General features: G+C 46.6%; 1 protein-coding gene across 6 annotated transcripts in view; it reads right to left on the reverse strand.

Annotated features, from left to right (window-relative positions):
• Positions 1 to 802: 802 nt before the first annotated feature.
• The window catches only part of SPICE1 (spindle and centriole associated protein 1), a 57,493-nt gene continuing 37,853 nt past the window's right edge, over positions 803 to 20,442 (reverse strand). For 5 of the 6 annotated variants that reach the window (XM_073310001.1, XM_073309992.1, XM_073310058.1 and 2 more), the window contains one exon: positions 803 to 4,833. In XM_073310001.1, the coding sequence (XP_073166102.1) occupies positions 4,705 to 4,833 (129 nt within the window). In that variant the 3' untranslated portion in view covers positions 803 to 4,704. The remainder of the gene's footprint in view (positions 4,834 to 20,442) is intronic. The other variant, XM_073310049.1, reaches the window with a different exon arrangement.

Genomic DNA, 20,442 nt, shown 5'->3' on the forward strand with positions numbered 1-20,442 from the left:
ATGTGAGCCCCTCTCTGAGGCCCAAGATAACCTATTTATACAGCTAAGCCAAAGCCAATTTAACATAAGAGACAAAAGAAAGCAGAAACTGACAAATCTACATACATATCTTATTTGCATACTAAAGTTTACCAATCTCCTAGCTCAGTAGGAGCTCTAAGTTAATTAGTTTGAGGACCCATTGTCTCACACTCCTTAATGTTTCTCTTCCTGACAACTATATTTCAACAAACCCTTCAAGTAGCATTTCTTTAATCAATTATAATTTCAATAAAGAAAAGGAGTACTTGTGGCACCTTAGAGACCAACCAATTTATTTGAGCATGAGCTTTCGTGAGCTACAGCTCACTTCATCAGATGTATGCCGTGGAAACTGCAGCAGACTTTATATATACACAGAGAATATGAAAAAATACCTCCTCCCACCCCATTGTCCAGCTGGTAATAGCTTATCTAAAGTGATCATCAGGTGGGCCATTTCCAGCACAAATCCAGGTTTTCTCACCCTCCACCCCCCCACACAAATTCACTCTCCTGCTGGTGAGGGGGGTGGAGGGTGAGAAAACCTGGATTTGTGCTGGAAATGGCCCACCTGATGATCACTTTATATAAGCTATTACCAGCTGGACAATGGGGTGGGAGGAGGTACTTTTTCATATTCTCTGTGTATATATAAAGTCTGCTGCAGTTTCCACGGCATACATCTGATGAAGTGAGCTGTAGCTCACGAAAGCTCATGCTCAAATAAATTGGTTGGTCTCTAAGGTGCCACAAGTACTCCTTTTCTTTTTGCGAATACAGACTAACACGGCTGTTACTCTGAAACCTATAATTTCAATATAATTCATTCTACTTTCACAATCCCATCTTTTGGTCAAGCTACGCAATGACTAACAATGACTGGGTTCCACATATCAAGCGTTCTTTATCTCCTTGTTCATCAGTGATATTTAAAATCATCAAATTAGCACTCTGGTTTGAGGCAGCTATCTGTGTAGCATGCCTGACACAATTTTGGATACAACAGGAAAGTAACTGAAAACATACAAAAATTATTAGGATTCCAAACAGGAGAGTTAGGGCTCTCCGAAACAACCAGTTTCCTGTGCCAGAGAAATTGAAAAGGTTACTTAGCCACTTCCATAAAGAACTTGGCTCTTGGTGGGGAAGATATGCGATTTGTTCTAAGTGGCTAGCACGATCTGTTACCTCATTGGTGTTGTCTGGTATATACACACAGCAGTCTTTTCCAGTGAGAGCACAAGTCCCTCCTTTTGCCGCCAGCACTATGTCCAATGCCTGATGGTTTTGGAGGGCCATCTGTCAGATTGCCCCTGTTTCTTTGGCCAGGGCTCTTAAACTTTCTCCGGTTTCATTTACCATTATTTCAACTACTGCTTGTAACCTTAGGAGCCTTTTTGTATGGTGTATTACTCCCCCTAATGGTATTAAGGAACCTCCAATGGCCTCTTCCCATAAGCCCAGGTTAAGGGGCTTATGTTATTTACATACCATTGGACATCTGTTAAGCCCCTTCTTTTTTGCCTGAAATTGTGGAGACGTTCTGGAGGGAAGGTTCCTAGCACTCGGAATTGTGGGAAGAGTCGGGCAGGATAACAGGTTCCTGACCAATTAGCTGTTAGTTTGGTATAAGCTCTGGTCCCACACACCCAGTGATGGCCTATTAAGGCCAGGAAGGGTCGGTTGCACCCATTTGTCATATAGGTGATTGCAAAGGAGGAGTAGTATCCCCCAAAGGGTATAGGGTAATTCTCCTTATGTGGAGTGGTGTTATTTGCATGACATTGAAAGATTGTATTGTTTTCACTAAGGTTACTGTAGGGGGAACATGAGATTGATTTCTCTGTTTGATCCCAGGTTGAGAAAAAAATTCATATCTCCATACCTGGCCCGCCACTTTTTAGTTTTGTTTGAATAATCCCATACACCATTGGCCACAATATACTGAAGGCAACGGCTTTTCCCCAGATCCAGCCCTGTCCCATTACACACCCAACACCAATGACCTTTTCCCTCCACCACACTTATCCATTTAGATGCATTTATTCCCACCGCTTCCCAACTGTCATTGCTGTTCCATATTTTGTTAAATGGACGAGGCCCTCCAGTGAGGTCTGGGGACTTGAGTGGGATAGCCAGGACAGGAACACCAGTTTGAGAGTGGGCTGGGATGTGGCTGCAGACCCAGCAATTAGAAATATTAAGGGTCTGAGCTATCCACACCTGCTGCTGGATAAAATAATTGTCATTGTGTCTCCCCAGACTGTAAGATACCAGCAGCCGAGGAACAGCGTCTGCTTCTGGCAACCCTTACGAGAGCGTAGATTGTAAGGTATTGCAGACTGTTCCTCTACGTCTTCTTCTGGAGTCAAAATTGACTCTGTGTTGTCCTGAGGTGATGATTGGTTCTCTGGGGATGGTGCCTTCTTACACTGTGAAGCATGTATCCACACTGCGATGCCAGATAGTTTAACAGCCGTCTGTGTAGTAAGCAGTACCTGATGAGGACCCTTCCAGCGGGGCTCCAAGGTGTGCTTTCGATGATGGCGCCGTACGTAGACCCAGTCACCTGGCTCGAGGTTGTGGAAAGCGTCGGAGGTGGGTTCCGTGGGCCAGGCGGCTCGAACCTGCGGATGGAAGTGACTTACAGCTTGCATTAGTCTCTTGCAATACTGAAGGAGCGCATTGTGAGTCAAGTTCAAATCTGGAACGGGAGTAATGGTAGTCATAGCTCGCATAGGGCGTCCCATAACAATTTCAAAGGGACTTAATTTATGCCTTTGGGATGGAGTGAAGCTCATGTCCATAAGGGCTAATGGTAAGGCTACTGGCCAGCTTAATCCTGTAGAGTCACAAATTTTAGCAAGCTTATTCTTCAGTACACCATTTCATCTTTCAACTGCACCTGCACTCTGTGGGTGGTAGGGACAGTGCAACAGGTGTTTGATATGCAATAATATGGTCCAGGTGTTGAACAAGTTGTCCAGTAAAATGTGTACCCCGATCACTGGACAGAACAGCAGGAATTCCCTTGGCAGGCATAATATGATTTAACAAACATTTGGCAACAGACAGTGAGTCAGCCTTGCAACAAGGAAAGGCTTCAGTCCAACCGGAGAATAAACATACCATAACCAATATAAATTCATATTGTTGACACTTAGGCATTTGTGCAAGAACGGTGCTTGAGGCAGGCCCCGGAACCCCTGGGCCACTTTTTCAGGTTTACCAATATTATGGCTTTGGAAATGGTACAGGTCGCACAGTGGTGGGCTGCAAAAGAGCTAAAATGGGGGGCCCACCATCCTGTCTTAGTTACAGCAGAGACCATCCCCTCCTTTCCGACATGCGAAACACCGTGTAGCAGGGCGGCCAGAGACGGGTAGAGTGAAAAGAGGGCTACAATGGCGCCAGTAGGCGAGCGCCAAAGAGAATTGGGATGTAGAGAGCAACCTTGGGCAACCCAGGATTCTTTCTCGGTTTCTGGGGCAGAGTCTTGGAGCAAGGCGAGGTCAGTGAGGGACCAGGAGGGTAAGAGGAGAGCGGAGAACAAGGGAATCAGACATTTCGACTAGGCGTGCTGCAGCAGCCACAGCACACAGGCCGGGGGGTAAGCCTTGGGAAACAGGGTCTAAAGTGGCAGAGAAATAAGCCACTGGGCGGTTCTTTTCTCCGTGCATCTGAGTGAGAACTCCAAGCGCACGTCCAGATTGTTCATGGTAGAAAAGGGTAAAAGGCTTAGAATAGTCAGGCAGCCCTAAGGCAGGGGCAGAAGCCAAACCCTGTTTGAGGGAAACAAAGGCAGAATTGGCCTCAGGGGGCCACAGCATGGGGTCAGGCACAGAGAATCGAGTGACTTCCTGGAGAAGTTTTGCAAGGGAGGCATATTGGGGGAATCCATTGTCTGCAAAATCCAGCTATGCCTAAAAACTTCTGGACCTGGCTTGGGGAGCGGGGTCAGGGAAAGCTAAGGATTGCTTGGATGAGGGTGAGAGAAAGTGCACAGGAACCCTGGGAGAGGAGAAAGCCGAGGTATGTGACAGAAGCTTGACAGAGTTGTAGTTTAGAGCGAGAAGCTTTGTGACCCTTATTTGCTAGGGCAGTAAGGAGCACTAAAGAGTCAGTTTCAGAGGCAGACAATGAAGGAGAACAGAGGCGTAGATAATCTACATATTGGACTAGTGTGGACCTGGACAGGAAAACAAGGTCAGCAAGGTCTCGAAAAATATGACGGGCTTTCAGTATACCCCTGGGGCAGCGTGGTCCATGTGTACTGTTGCCCCTTGTAAGAAAAGGCAAACAGGAACTGGGAGTCAGGGCACAAAAGAAAAGAAAGCAGATCAATAACAGTAAAATGAGTTGCATCTGGTGGGATAGAAGCCAGAATCTTTGAGAGAGGCAAGTTTTGATTCTGTCCACCTATGATTTGCCTCTTCCCACCACTGCATGAAACAATCAACCTCTCCTTTTGCCAATTTAGTTTTAGGTTGGCCGAGTTTGTCTTTTAGGACGTCTACTCGGTCTTTGTCCCAAGATCCTAACAGTGGCCACTGAATTTTGGGATTCTCCTGAGTTAGCCTTTTGCATTCCCATACACATCTCCCCCCCCGCCCCAAGGTCAGCCTTTTGAAGCCATCCCCCACCCATGTCATGAGGTTTTCTGTTCATTAAAACACAACAATGCTAGCAACAAGACAAACACCACAGACAAACAACACAAAACATAGATCCATGGTATTCTGAGTTATTCTTCCGCTGGCGCCAGCTTGCTTGTAGAGTGTCTGAAAAACAAAAGAAACAATTTCCACCCCCCTGGTGGGGACAGATTATTGCTTAATAATAATACCACTTTCTTTTACAAATTTCCTTGCTAATTGCAGGAAAAACAGAAGAATTACCTCCAGGCTGTCCTTATTTTGTTCTATAGTCAGGCTAGTGAATTACCCCACTCACTGGTCATTTATGAAATTCATGAGGTGGTGTACCTCAGTTTCCCCTCTTGTGCAACAGACTATGTTTGCAATAGTTTCTCTGCTGTACCAAGCTATAAGTTTATTCTCAGGTAATAGCGGAGACACAACTTCAGATTTTAGCACTATTCACACACACAAAATTCTCTTTTGCCTAACATCCCTTGCGCTGTGATTACTCTTTTACACAACTGTACCCCGATTACACTTCCATCTTGTACAACTAGACACAACCAGGAGCAGCCAAGTTAAGTTCCAGTAGAAACCCCTTACATCCTTTAGTGATTTTGATTACATTACCCAATAGTCAAATAATTTTGATCAGATTCTCTCTCTGCCTGCTGCCTGCAGCAGTCCCTTATAGACCATTTCTGTGGGAAAAGGGCCCATTTTCCCTCAGAATAGTTGTAAAGGCTTCTGGGGACAGAAGCGTAGTGCTGGTAGTAGTCACTCTACCTGACCCCCTTGGCCTAGACCATTTTTCCAGAAATTTACAGGAGTCCGGACTCTTCCTAAAATACATAAACTGAGCCGGCGTTCCTTTAGGGAACTGTCCCGACTTAGATGTCTGGTTACCCATACAGGAGGACTTTACACTCCAATCACACAAGAAGGAAAGTCGCATTCATCAGAGCGATGCCCGGTGCAACACACAAAAGGAGCCCACAGGCTACTGCCTCAATCGCCCTTGCTTTCACACCAAGCGTTTTACCCAAGGTGCGGTGCGGCTGCGATTGTGCAGATTTCACTCATTCAGAGCGTGGGGACAGGAACCCTTTGGTCAGCCGATCCCCAGACGGAGACGGCGCCCAGACTCAAACACACCACAGGGAGGACGGATAGACACAGAGACAAGACAGTGCTCAGTCCGGACAAAACACAGAAATAATTACCTGACCAGATTCCTGATGTCAGATCCCGGGATCCCTACCAGAACAGAGTGGGAACCAACAGGTTCGATGGCGTGGACTTCACTGTGGTCATGCACCCTTCCGTTCTGGTGGAGGACCGGTTGGGCCAAATGCCCAGGTGCCGGCTTGCCACAGCCGTCCTAAGAACAGTCAGGAGTCACATGGCCCCAGCGAAGACGGTTGCCATCTTGGTGGAACCTCCAAATTGTCAAAGTCAGATTCAGGACTCACATAATTTGTCAGACCACTCTGTTTATTAGCAAAGCGCCTTACTAATGCACCCAGATGTGAGCCCCTCTCTGAGGCCCAAGATAACCTATTTATACAGCTAAGCCAAAGCCAATTTAACATAAGAGACAAAAGAAAGCAGAAACTGACAAATCTACATACATATCTTATTTGCATACTAAAGTTTACCAATCTCCTAGCTCAGTAGGAGCTCTAAGTTAATTAGTTTGAGGACCCATTGTCTCACACTCCTTAATGTTTCTCTTCCTGACAACTATATTTCAACAAACCCTTCAAGTAGCATTTCTTTAATGAATTATAATTTCAATATAATTCATTCTACTTTCACAGCAGTCAGCAGAATCCTCGGGTATAAGGGCAGGGTGAAGGGCAGTGGCTTCAGCAGATGAACTGAGCATGCGCAGTACACGCTAAGTAGCACATTGCTACGCAAAGCAGTATCCTACATTACACTGACTGTGCCAGCCCCTGCAGGCGAGCGACATTTGCCCTGGGGAGACACCCAGGGTCCCCACACAGATACCAGCCTCCCCTCCCCAGGCTTAGCTTCTCCGGGCGCCAAGGGCAGCGCAACTCTGCCGGGCGAGCAGGAGATCCGTCTCCATGGTTATTAGCCATGCCCCGGAGACCCCAGGCACGGGATGGCTGGGATATCGCAGGGCCGATGCCAGTCCTTCCCCAAAGAGCTGACAGCACAAACACAGTTCAGGGGCTGCTTTGCAGAGCTGTATTACAGGACTGGATTTAGGGACAGGTGACCCAGGGCTACCGCTTCGGGGGCGCCTGGCTCGGGGTACTGCATAGGTGCTGGAACTAGGGGGTGCTTGGGGTACTGCTGTGCACCCCCTGGTTTGAAGTGGTTCCCATCATATACAGGCTTTATAGTTGACTTAATGGCTCTCAGCACTCCCACTATACAAATTGTTCCAGCACCCCAGGGGTGCTGTAAGGTATTCAAAAGTTTAACAAATGGAGGGGGGAGGTGCTATTTGGTCTAGGGCCAGCCCTGGCTGTGTACAAGGACACAAGATGCCAGCAGCTGACCATCGGGCCCTAAAACTGGTTGGGGTGGTTCATGAAGGGTGCTGCCCTTCGTTGACTGCATTCATAATTGGCTTTCATTCTCCCTGAGGATGGATGTTGGCAATTGGCATGTGCCAGGTAAAAACAAGACTGGCTGCTTGAATTTGATGGTCAAAAGAAAAAAAAGAAAGTGGTCTGCCGTATTTGTGTCAGGCAACAAAACATCACCTGTAAAAGATGACTGAACTGTGAGGAGCCAGGAAGCTGATGAAGACTCCATAGCAATGTGTGGGGATCAGGAGAAAGGGATTTAGAGAGTTCAATAGCGGGCATTTCTTCAGGGACAGAGAAATAGGTTCAGGGCATCCATGGCAGTGCACTCCTGCTTCAGGACATGGCTATCTGGACTCTGCAGAGAGGGACGTGCAATCCTGTACAGGCCCAGGATAAGAGATTCCAGATTTCAGATTCTGTGCATTTGTCTTCAGCAGGGATGACAAGTCAGTTGGGTCAGAAAGAACGGGAGAGTAAGAGCACACAAGCAGAATGACCCTATAGCCTGCTGGTTTGAGCATTCATGGGAAGTTGGGACATCCAGGATCCCTTCCCACTACTCTGCTGTTGCTTTAATTAGTTATCCACAGTGGAACAGCTTCCACTGGTCCAGGTTCTTGGTCTTTTTCTCCCATCTGGCTTAATGAGCACAGCTAAGTGATTGGCTGTGTCCAGGTCACTAGTTGACTCATACTGCTTCAGTAGAGCAGCACACTCTTCTTCAAGGCAGGGGATGTAAACAGGGTGATATCCATGTGGAATCGCTCTGGCGGCTGCTTTGTAGATGGCTCTACAGAAACGCCTGTAAGCCTGCTCTATCGGGATATGGTGGGGCAGTATTGTTACAACACTCCATTCTAGAGTCTTGCTGGATTTCTCCCAGTTGGCTTTGTGCAGGTTCCACCGCTGCTGCTTTGTGCTCATGACGATCGGTAGCTAAAGACCAGTATGGATCAGTGGCTGGCTGTGTGGAAAGTTGTGCAAGACTTGACATGATGCTGAATGTGGGTTTCCGTGTACTGAGCTGACCCAGCATATGTCAAGTGAGTAGTTGCAGTTCTATCTAGAAGAATGGATTTGTCAGGAATAAATCATGCCAAACTAATCTGATTTCCTTTTTTGACAGGTTTACTGGCCTAGTAGATAGTGGGGAAGCTATAGACATGATATATCTTAATTTTAGTAAGGCTTTTAATTCAGTTTCATGTGGCATTTCCATAAGCAAACTAGGGAAATGTGGCCTAGATGAAATTACTACAAAATGAGTGCACAACTGGTTGGAAGACAGTACTCAAAGAGTAGTTATCATTGGTTTGCTATCACACTGGGAGGCCATATCGAGTGGGGTCCCACAGGGGTCTGTCCTGGGTTTGGTACTATTCCATATTTTCATTAATGGCTTGGATGATTGGGTAGAGAGTCTGCTTATAAAAGTTGCAGGTGACACCAAGCTGGGAGGAGTTGCAAGCATTTTGGAGGACTGGATTAGAATCCAAATGACCTTGATAAATGGAGAATTAGTCTGAAATCAATAAGATGAAATTAAATAAAGACAAGGGCAAAGTAATACATTTAGGAAGGAAAAATCAAATGCACAAATACAAAATGGAGAATAACTGGCTAAGCAGCAGTAATGCAGAAAAGGATCTGGGGGTTATAGTAAATCACAAATTGAATAGTAGCTAACAATGTTGTGAAAAAGGCAAATGTCATTCTGGGGTGTATTAACAGAATGTAAGACTCGGCAGGTATGTAAGTATGAATGTTGTATGTAAGACATGGCAGGTAATTGTCCTGTTCTCCTCAGCACTGGTGAGACCTCAGCTAGAGTACTGTGTCCTGTTCTAGGTGCCACACTTTAAGAAAGATGTGAACAAATTGAAGACTGTTAACATGCCCCCCACAGCCTTTTCTAGACTAATCATGGCCAGTTCTTTCAAGCTTTCCTCATAGGTCAGCTTTTCTAAACCTCTTATCATGTTTGTTGCCATCCTCTGAACTCTTTCCAAATATGTAAAAGGTTGTTATAAAGAGGACTGTGATCAGTTGTTCTCCATGTCTACTGAGAGTAGGACAAGAAGTAATTGGTTTAATCTGCAGCAAGGGATATTTAGGTTAGATATTCGGAAAAGCTTTCTAACCATAAGGGTAGTTAAGCACTGGAACAGGTTACCAAGGGAGTTGTGGAATCCCTGTCACTGGAGGTTTTGAAGAACAGGTTAGACAAACACCTGTCAGGGCTGGTTTTGTTTACTTGATCCTGCCTCAGAGTGGGGGATGAACTAGATGACCTCTTGAGATCCTTTTCAGCCCTTCATTTCTATGATTCAAATGTGATACTTTTCAGTTTAAAAAGTCCAGATGTTAAAGCCTAGTAACTCAGGATTGCCATCAGTTTGTAAATCTCAAGCTTCATAATTATTGATCTTGACAATATGTTCTGCTATTATAATGTCTCAGTTCAGCAAATGACCGTTGCATGTTGGAGTCTGCTTACTTTCCCATTGGGAATCCCTGAAGCTTCACTACTTGTTTCCATGCACATTGTTTTGTATTGTCCATTCCCCAGACACCCAGCCAATACCTTTATCTGTTTACATCAGCTTATCTGGAAAACCGCCTGAAAGCACTAGTTCAACAAAGCACTTAAAAGCATATGCCTGATTTTAAGCACCTCAGTTATACATCCCTCTTAAGCAAAGCACTTGAGCATAGATTTAAGGTTAAGCATAATCTGATTTGATGCTTTACATTTACATTGTCCTCATTCACCTGTGGCTCTCAAAGTGCTTTATGATTGTGGGTATGCAGGAAACACTTCTGGTTTTAAAATCTCAATATTTTTACATGTATTTTTTGTGCAGAGGTACGGAGAAAATTGTGGGGAGGATCCAGATGCAACACCTATCCCCAGGCTGCCTATGCTGTGGTCAGGTGTCAGGCACCAGGGTCAAGCTCTGAAAGTTTATTAATAAGAACTTAGTAGACATTTGGATTGGCTCTGGAGAGGGAGCCAGTCGTGGCTTGTAAAGGAACTGCTCAGCATCAGAACTGAATTGCACAAGCTTATGCTGCTCCTGTCTCAGAGCTGTGCAGTCTGGCTCACAAGAATTGAAACAGAATGGCCAGAAAGACACTCCTCCCACAGTAGCTTGTAGCTTAGAGGGAAGTGCCGTGGCATAGATGCTGGAACAGGGGTGGGCAAACTTTTTGGCCCAAGGGCCACATCTGGGAATAGAAATTGCATGGCGGGCCATTAATATTCACAAAATTGGGGTTGAGGTGAGGGTTCTGGTTGGGGGTGTGGGATCCAGGGTGTGGCCAGAAATTAGGAGTTCAGGGTGTGGGAGGGGGCTGGGGATGAGGAGTTTGGGATACAGGAGGGTGCGCCAGGCTGGGATTGAGGGGTTTGAAGGACGGGAGGGAGATCAGGGCTGGGGTAGGGGGTTGGGGCATGGGGGGAGGCTCGGGGTGCAGGCTCTGGGTGGCACTTACCTAAAGCAGCTCCCAGAAGCAGCGGCATGTCCCTTCTCTGGCTCTTAAGCAGAGGCACGGCCAGGTGGCTCTGCGCGCTGTCCCGTCCGCAGGCACCGCCCCTGCAGCTCCCATTGGCCATAGTTCCCAGCCAATGAGAGCTGCAAGGGCGGTGCTTGGGGCAGGGGCAGCATGCAGAGTGGAGCCCCCTGGCTGCCCCTATGCGTAGGAGCTGGAGAGGGGCCATGCTGCTGCTTCCAGGAGCCACATGGAGTGGCCCCTGACCCTGCTCCCCGGCTGGAGCGCCGGAGCGAGGCAAGCCCCAGACCCTGCTTCCCAGTGGGAACTTGAGGGCCAGATTAAAATGGCTGGCAGGCCTGATCTGATCCACGGGCCATAGTTTGTCCACCCCTGTGCTGGAATTAGGGGTTCTGGGGGTGCTGCCACACTCCCTGGCTTGAAGTGGTTTACAGTTTGGTTCAATAACTCTCAGCACGCCTGCTATAAAAATTGTTCCAGCGCCCCTGTGCACTGGGTTAGGCAGCCCAGGAGTTCATGCTGCTTTTACCTGCCCTACAAATTTCCAGGCAATTTTGTATTTTGTAAAGGTCTCATATCCCTGTTCCTCAAGACAGACATCTCACTCTTCCTGTTTCATATATGAGGAAAGTGAGTCACTTCAACTAAAGGTGGGAATAGAACCCAGGACACTAATGTGGTAAAAGGCACGTCTCATTCACGAAGCCATATTGCTTCTGGACACGTAGGTACGAGTTCTGTCTTTGGTTGTCTGCATGCTGAGAGACCCAGAATTTCCCTGGGCAATAGTTACCCCTGTTTAGTGTACTGACTGCATGCTGTGAAGGTAACAGCGGCTGTAGGAAGAAGAAAAGATGACCCTGTGCTTAGGGTCACATCCTAAGATCCAGAAGAAATGGGGTCCGGCCTGTGCTGTACTCCACCCTGTTACCCAGGGTTCTTTCAACCCAAAGCTCTTGTGAACTTTTGCTCTGTGTGAGGTGGTGTCAGGAAATAAATCAGGGGTGACACGGCCGTCTGACCGATAGATGGCTGGCACAAACAGGACAACACAAGACTGCTTTCACTTAAAGCTGAACTTTACTCAGTCTCAAGCACTTACACACGTCCGCAACAGGTTAGTAAAACACCCCCAACCCTTGATAATTACCTAAGCTGAGTGTGGCTCTCAAGTGGCCCAGTGGCAGCCTTCCGGTGGCCAAATCTTCCATCTGAGGGAGAGTCCAGTTCACCTACCTCAAACTTTTTCCCCTTCTTTCTACATTAGTAATACAATGACATGTCCCTTAAAGAAAACTTGTTAAGCAAGCAGTTTCAGTGGTCAAGCAAGAGGTTTCCTTCTGATTATTGATTAACCAGGTTTGGGTTTTCCCCAGAGTTTGCAGCCTTGAGGCCCTAACAGACATTCCTGAAGGCACATCCTGCCCTTCTAAAATGCACCTATCAGCAACTTCAACACAATTCTTATCAGGAAGGACAGGGGTCAAGCTGCCCTTTCTGTGGCACCCAAAATCCTCTCCCCTCCTGCCTTGGTTAAGCTGAGGCTGCTGCATGGCCAATTTACGGCCTGCTGATTTGGCTGCTTTTAGCAATAAGTAATAGTGGTTTCAGGCACTTTACTGGTTTGCCAAAATCTCCCCATACAACCCTGCAATGTGATGGCAGCAAGAGGCCCTGTAGTGGAGGTGAGCGTGAAGGGCCAGTGGGAAGCAACTCTGAAGAAAATAATAGATTTTTCAGTTTCCTATTGCAGGCAGTATAGCCCAGATGGGCATGTTCCTAGTATCAGACTATTTGCCATATGTATTAACAGGCAGAAAATCCTCTGTCAACTGGGTTGCATATTTTTGTTCCCTGGCTGAAAGAATCTAGCATAATCTTCCGGCCTAGTTGATTACTTGAACCAAAACCCAACCCGAGCATCTCATTCACCCAACTCCTTCCCTGCACTCCCTCTGGAGTTTTCTAATGTACATTGCACTTACTCCTGTTTTACTAATTCTCCAGTGAACAGCAATCTGGAGGTCGGGAATAATATTCCAAACTCTCTTGTCTTGAGTGAGGAAAGTGTCTTTCTGAAAACCCAGGTCCTGACCCCGATCTCACATCATTTTGACACTGGTAGGTTTCCATTTTTTCTGTGGAGTTGCTCTTGATTTATATTGATGTACATGAGAGAGGCTGACTTTCAACAGCTCCACAGCCGCTGGTGGTATTTCTGATCTCCATTCCCTGGACATGTGATCTGTTCCCTGCCTCCTCACCCTGCCCATAGATGCATGGGGTCCCCAAGAGCAAGAAGCACAGAGTCCCCTCATGTGCAATGTGCCCAGAACAAGGGGCACACTAGCTCCATGTCAGAGAAGGCAGCTTGTTTTATTTGCTTTTAAACACTACTGAATTTAAAACATGGAAGAGGAAAATTGGTTCATTTTTAATGGAGAGTGGAAAGCCCTGTTTTGTGTTCATCACGGCAAGAGCTCAGCCTGCCTTACGGTTCCTAGGGGGGTGCCTCTTGGCACACAAAGGGATGGCTCCTCTCCAGCACCTTACTTCCTGCTTCTTTCTCACCATCCTCACCTGCACTCGGTTGCCTGTGCCAAGGGACGTGGGGTGACCAAAGGTAAGTACTGGCTCTAAACCAGACAGGTGCCTCTTTCTTATTTATCTAAAGATGTTGAAATAGCATCTGATGTCCAGAGTCGAAATGTCTACCAGGTTCAAGATGGGAACTGGCTTGTTCCCTGCCCTCCTCCTTGGCTTGGTCTCAGCCTTTTGCAGGAAATCATAGGAGGAGTCTGATGGTCCAGATTGCTTACTGTGGGCTTGTGACTCATTTTATTATTAACAGTGGACTAATTTGTTCCAAAAATCAGGGGATGGAGGCCGAAGGAGCTGGCTCCACAGATGAGCTCCATTCCCCTTCTCCTAAATGCCCCCAGTAGCACCATGTGCTACATTTATACCATAAAAACATAAAGATTTGTCTCCCCTTGAATTTCAAGGCCCATTATGATCATCTAGTCTGACCTCCTGCATAACACAGGCCAGCAAACTTGCCCAAAATAATTCCTAGAGAATATCTCCTGCTTAAACATGTGCTAGTTAACATGGGAACTAACACAATTGGAATTCTGGTGTAGGCACTTCACAAACGTTTGTTCCTAGCCCTTGACTCTCACAGAAAATGAAACTAGCTTGTCCCTTCTACTCCTAGAGCTGCTGTGCGTTATGTGGTAGTATACACGTTATTCTGGAAGCACAGGGAAGAGAAGCCTGAGATGCAGCTGTCAATGCCAGTCCTGCCTGCCAAGAGATCCTGGAAGCCTGCCCAGTAGAACCTCTTCCCTTGAGACCTTCTAGCAGGCGTGGAGTCCTTGCTAGCTGGGGCAGTAATCCAGGGACAAACCCTCTCTCTCTCTCAGGTTTCAGGATGGTCTTCCTTGTGGTGTCTGTCTACACCTTGCTGCTCCTGAGCTTTCACTCAGGTGAGTGGATGAGGGTAGAGACAAGAGTGTTTTGTGTTTTCTAAGTTCAGATGAAATGCTCGAGGCATTTAGGCATTTGTCTGAATGTCTAACCCTTGAAATATATGGAGACATTGCTATTTCAATGTGCAGCTGAATGATCACATCCAAATTAGGAGGGAAAATGAAATTATCTTCATAGACGCTTAGAATCACAGATGTTAGTGAGGTAAAAGACCTACTAGGTCATATCTAGTCCATCCCCATCTGGGCACCAGAGCAAGATTATGCCCTATCGAATATTTTTTCAGTTCTTTGTCCAGTCTGGTTTTCAGTGTAACAAGCAAAGGGGCTTCCACCCCTCTTCCAGGGAGACTATTCTACAGCCTCAGAAATCTCACTGTCAGAAAGCATTTCCTGAGATTCAGCCTAAATTTTGCTGTGTTTAATTTCACCCAATTTCTCCTAGTTACACCTTTGTATATCACCAGAGATTATCTCACTTCCTTTTAGTGTTTGCATGTATCATGGTGGGTTGTTTACTGGCAAATGGACAGTTTTATGAATATATTGGAATATGGGTAGTTCTAAATTATTGTTAGTTTTAAAAATGTGGTAAAGTACTTGGAATTAAGAAATGCACGATAAATATCAAAATAAATAAAATGCTTTCGGCAGACTGTTACCATGACTCACCTTACGAAATGCTTAGCCCAGGAAAAGAATTTGTTAAACTGGAGTTAAGATTATAAAGTTGCACTGATAAATTAAACAAACAAACAAACTTAGAACATTATAGTTTTCTAACAACCCAGTGTTGGAAGGCCAGTCAATTCTGAAGTACAAGCATGGTCAAAAAAATCTAAGTGTGTGAAATGATGGGAATTATGGCCAAAGTATCAAAACTTTACCTCTACCCCCACCCATTCCAATTGGTACACATCTGGAGTTGGCCTGTCTCCTGTGGTACTTGTGAGCCTCCATCTAGTGTTTGGAGAGTGGGCAGAGTCAAGTTTGGTATCTGGTTGTGTGTGGCTTTGAGATTTCTATAAACACAGTAGATAAAGCAGCCTGTTTTATGGGTGGGGTGACCAGGTATGTCTGGAAACTAAACTGTCCCTGTTTTCAGGGCCTGTCTCTGACACTGCATCCTTGCCCTGCCGTGCAGCCCCCTTGAGCTAGGTAATGAGATGTGTAAATCTACCCCAGGGAATACTGCTGGTAGAGGTGCCCCCTATACCCTGGTGCAGAGCTGGTTTCATCAGCTCTGTGTATATATGCTGTGTCCTCAATGAGATCTACATCTGCCACATTAAAGAGGAGGATGAGCTTAATTGGCCAGTTAGATCCAGCCACAAGATCCCCCGTAAGTGCTTTCTCTGGGGAATGACAGTGAAGATGGGATGCACCCAATGATCTCACTGTAAGAAACAGTGTGCTCCAATGGATAAGGCACTGCACTGGGACACAGGAGACCTGGATTCTAGTCCTTGCTGTGCTACTGAGCTGCTGTGGGACTTCGGGGAAGGTACTCTTCTGTCTGGGCCTCTGTTCCCCATCTGAAAAATGGGATAATGATACTGACCCACCTTTATGAAGCACTTTGAGATCTGTGGATAAAGAGTGCTATATAAAGAGCTAAGTCCCAAATCCACAAACATATTTAGGTTCCTAACTTCTGTTGAAATCAGTGGAAGAAAGCCTATATACGTTTGTGGATTTGGGCCTAAGTCTTAATTACTAGCTGAGCGGACGACTCCACCATACACCTATGAGATATTATCCTCCATCCCCATAACATGGGATATGTGAAGAGACCTTCCCTGAGCCTGTCCTGCTTTTCTAGTGGTTGAGCTGAGGGTTTTGCGTATCCCAGAAGGGCAGGGGGAGCAGGAGGTTCAGGTGTGGAGCAGCAGCAGTCTCAGCCCCCACCTTAATGAAGTTTTCTGTATGCAAATTGACCACTAAGACATGGCCCTGAGGCTCCTGTGTCATTGCTGGTATAGCCCTTGTTTGGGTACCCCCGCCTTCGAGCAGCCAAAATCTACCGTACTTGGTATACATCAGAGCCTCAGGCTTGGTATTGAGAGCGGAAATGCTAGAAAGTTGTGTGCACAAAAGCAGCAGAGTCTACAACTTCCAGGTGCTTCCCCAAGCTGTGCAGAGCAAAAGCCAAAACCCTTCTAGCAAGGCCCCTGTCACACAACAGAAATGTGGGACCTTTAGGACATTTACTGGGGGACAGGAACTCTTTCCTGGCTACCCACCTGCGCGTCCTAGCACTGCAGCAGCTTGGCACAGCTCACAGGCTACATGCCAACACTCAACCACCATTCTCCTCTTTTCCTTTTTCAGAGAGGAAATAATCACATGTACGACCACTACTAGAAACCTGCCTGGAGAGAACTGTCGTCTGCAAATAGGAGCCACTGTGGCTTTACATTACACCTGTCTGTCTAAGGAGCAGGGAAATGAGACAGTCAGGTTTAGCCAGGAGGTAGGATAGTAAGGGAATCCTTAAACAGTGGTTTCTTGGGCATCAGATGGGATGAAGTTTGCAGGTCTCAGACCTTATCTTTCAGCTTCTCTCTTGGTCCCACTGCACGCAGACTGAAATCAGTCTTCACCCTGTTTCTCTGAGTGAAATACACTAAAGAGCCTCAGAAAAACCCCAAAATCAAATAGTCACAAATCAGTGTGTCTAAAAAGTGTCCATTTGGCACAATTTACACACAGCTAGAAAATATTTATCAGCATGTCTGTCTGTGTATACACACCCACGTTTGTAGCTCTGTCTGTGTCAGGTTCAAAGTTAACATCTTGGTCACTAAACAGAAGGCTTAAAAATGAATTAGTTGCCTTGAAACAGTACACATACGGTCTACAGAACGACATGTCCAGCTTTTGCATTGGTGTGTGTAATTCCTCATTTGTCGACATGCACAATGTTGGCAGTAGTGACTGTTAAAACTTTCAGAGGCACAAAACAAGAAGCAGTGGATGAACACACCTTTGTTCACCTCTAATGTACACAAGTCAATTTTTCAAACATAGCTACTGTAATAGTGTCTAAATCCTGTCTCTGGGTACTCAAAGTAGCATATAAATGGCAGTTAGGTACCTAACTGCTGATTGCAACAGCCAAAGAGAGGATCTGGGCACTCAAGGTGCATGTTCAAAACTGTATGGCTGAGAGTTCAACCATTACAAATAAGGCTGTTTGGCTGTGTTTCATTATCTACAACATGCCTTTTGCCGACCAGTCTGAGGCTGGGATGTTCAAAGGAGCAAGGCATCCAGCTCCCACTGAATGGCAATGGGATTTAAGCACCTAACTACCTGAGGGCAGGTCTATACTTACAACGTGGCATCAGCACACTGCACCGATGCGACTGCACCACTGTAGTACTCGAATGAAGACACTCTAAGCCGCCGGGAGAGAGCTCTCCCACGGGCATAGTTAATGCACCCCCAGAAGAGGCAGTAGCTGTGTCAACAGGAAAAGCTCTCCCGCCAACATAGCGCTGTCTACACGGGTGCTTACGTTGGTATAACTACGTCGCTCAAGGGTGTGGATTTTTCACAGCTCTGAACGACTGTAGTTATACTCAAGTAATTCTGTAGCATAGCCCTGCTTTAGACGCCACTGAAAATCCCAGCCTAAGGTCTGGGCCACACTACAGGCCGATACTGGTGTAACTCCTATTGCTCAGGGGTGTGAAAAAAACCCCACACCTCTGAGGGACGTACTTATACCGACCTAACCCCCCGCGTAGACAGCGCTACGTTGGCAGGAGAGCTTTTCCCGCTGACGTGGCTACAGCCTCTCAGAGAGCTGGATTAATGGGAGAGCGCTCTCCTGTCGGCTTACAGCATCTCCATTAAAGCATTACAGCGGTGCAGCTGTGCCAACGCAGGGTTTTAAGGGTATTTTGTCTAATTTAAAGTATTCAGTAGTGCTGATTCTGGGGATAAGCTATTGTCATTTGTATTTATAAAATGCAGTTTATTAAAAATCTCCCCTTCCCTCTATTTATTCCTACATTGTGGAACTTGCAAGATCTCTCCCTTCTTATAACAGGTTAACAGCATTAGGGAAAAACTCCTCAGATTAGATCTTGCTTTGTGTCCGTCCCCCACATCTCTGCCTGCCCATCTGTGTCTCTGCACATGCAAACCCTAGTCTGTGTTCTTCAGACTACAGTAGGAGAAGACCTGGTTCCTTTACTTTTATAGCTGGGAAGGTTCCTGGCCTCTTGACAAAAGCCTCTGTCACTACTGGGACTTGTGAGAAGGGGATATCACCCTTTTGGAAAGTACTGCAGTGAAGCCCCTAATACATAATGCGTACTTGGGCAACATGAATGACAGCAACTCACTGCCTTGGCAGAAAGCCCCTGTTTACACCACTAAAGAATTCATAGGCAAGTTTCCTTGAAGTTTTTCAACTGAAAAATACCAAGGTTTTAAAACAAAATGAAAACAATTGTTTCAAAATGTCAAACCATAATGAAAACTTTAGTTTCTTTTTGACTTAACAGTATTTGGGTTTCTAGAAACCAAAGAGTTCTGGCTTTCCCAGTTTAAGGATTGCTAGTCTGCCTCCCTCTCCTACTTTCACTTCTTTTCCCCCCCACCGGAAAAGTACGGGGAAGAGAACATAAAATAGTTTGAAAGCGAGTTGGGTGGGGGGAGAAAGCACTTTACACTTTTAAACAAAAACAAAAAGGGGAGAGATAGGAAAACCCCTGAAAAATCCAGAAGTCAAAAATGAAACATGAATATTCCAAATAGACGTAGTTTAGAATTTTTCTGGTCAGAAAATTGAAAAAAAAAAACCCAACATTTTTTTCCATGAAATATTTTGCCATGTTTTCCAATTAGATAATTTTTCAGTTGAAGAATGTTGACCAGCTCTACTTAACACATTCCTAACAGATCGAGGCAAAGGAGCTCTCCTCGCTCAGTCTCTGATTTTGTGTTCACTGTGGCTTGCGGCTCTGTCATTCCGCAGAACATTGCATTTAAGACAAAAGGAGGAAGTTGAAAGGCCTGGGGAAAAATGAAACATTTCCATCGTTTTTCTTATATGAAAACAGAAACACATTGTCAAAAGGTGGCCTTGTACTGACCCCTCCGGAGACGGACTAGATGGGAGTAAGTCTGATTCTATTCAACACAGTAAAATCCGTATCAGCTCCGTCCAGAGACTCCTTTCACCAGTATACCATATTACAAACGTAAGATGTGTGCACTAGTGGCGACAGCTACACTCTATTGCGTGGTCCAAAATTGAGAGCTCAGTAGAGAAAATGATTAAGATGTCAGCACTGGCTACTCTGTCTTCTCCCACACTCCTGAGGGCATTCTGCACCAAAAAATTAAAAACTATACACAGTACTTTGAAATTCTGCCAGTTTTATATGTCAATAAATAAATGCAGATGGTCCAGCATGGCAGTGGGGAGCACTGGCTGCATGAAGGTGGGAGATCACCTGGAGGCCTCCCCACCACCTACCCAGAGGGCACAGACTCAGTGGTGAGGCTGCACCCGATCATGACACAGCACAAGGCTTGGGCCTGCCCCTGCCCCAGAAACACCCTGGGGTCCTGCCCCTCTGCGCCAGGTGTGGGGCAGGCAGGCTCAACCAGGCACGATCCAAATGTGAAAGGATCCAGGTGTGGGGTGAAAGGATTCTGTGTGGTACAATCTGGGTGCAGGCAGCTCAGTGGGCGGGTCTAGTTGTGAGGGGATCTGGACGCTCAGAGGCTTGTTGGGAGGGTTTTAGGTGCAGGGGCAATGGGACTCTGCAGGGGCTTCCAGGTGAAGGTGGTTGGGGCTCAGTGGAGGGGGTCTGGCTGCTGGGGGAGTGGGGCAGGAATCTGGATGCAGCTAATTGGGGGGTCAGCAGATGGGGGCTCAGGGTGGTACAGCTTGTCAGGGTGGGGGTTTAAGTGCAGGGAGCTCAGTGTGGGGTAGTCTGGGTGCAGGGGTGGGGGGCCAGAGGCAGGTGTCTGGGTGCAGGGGGCTCCAGATGCAGGACTTGAGGTTCCATGAGGTAGGGTTTGGGTATGGAGGGTTAGGGGGTAAATGGTGTGAGGCTTGGTGGGGGTGTCGGGGGGGGGAGTCTGGATGCACAGGGGTTGAGTGAATGGGGGAGCAAGCTCCCCCTACAGTGACCCCTCCCCCAAAAGCTGAGGAGCAATGGAGGCAGGAAGCAGGGGAGGATGCTG

This window comes from Lepidochelys kempii, chromosome 1 (assembly GCF_965140265.1).
Source record: "Lepidochelys kempii isolate rLepKem1 chromosome 1, rLepKem1.hap2, whole genome shotgun sequence".
Taxonomy (NCBI): domain Eukaryota; kingdom Metazoa; phylum Chordata; order Testudines; family Cheloniidae; genus Lepidochelys; species Lepidochelys kempii.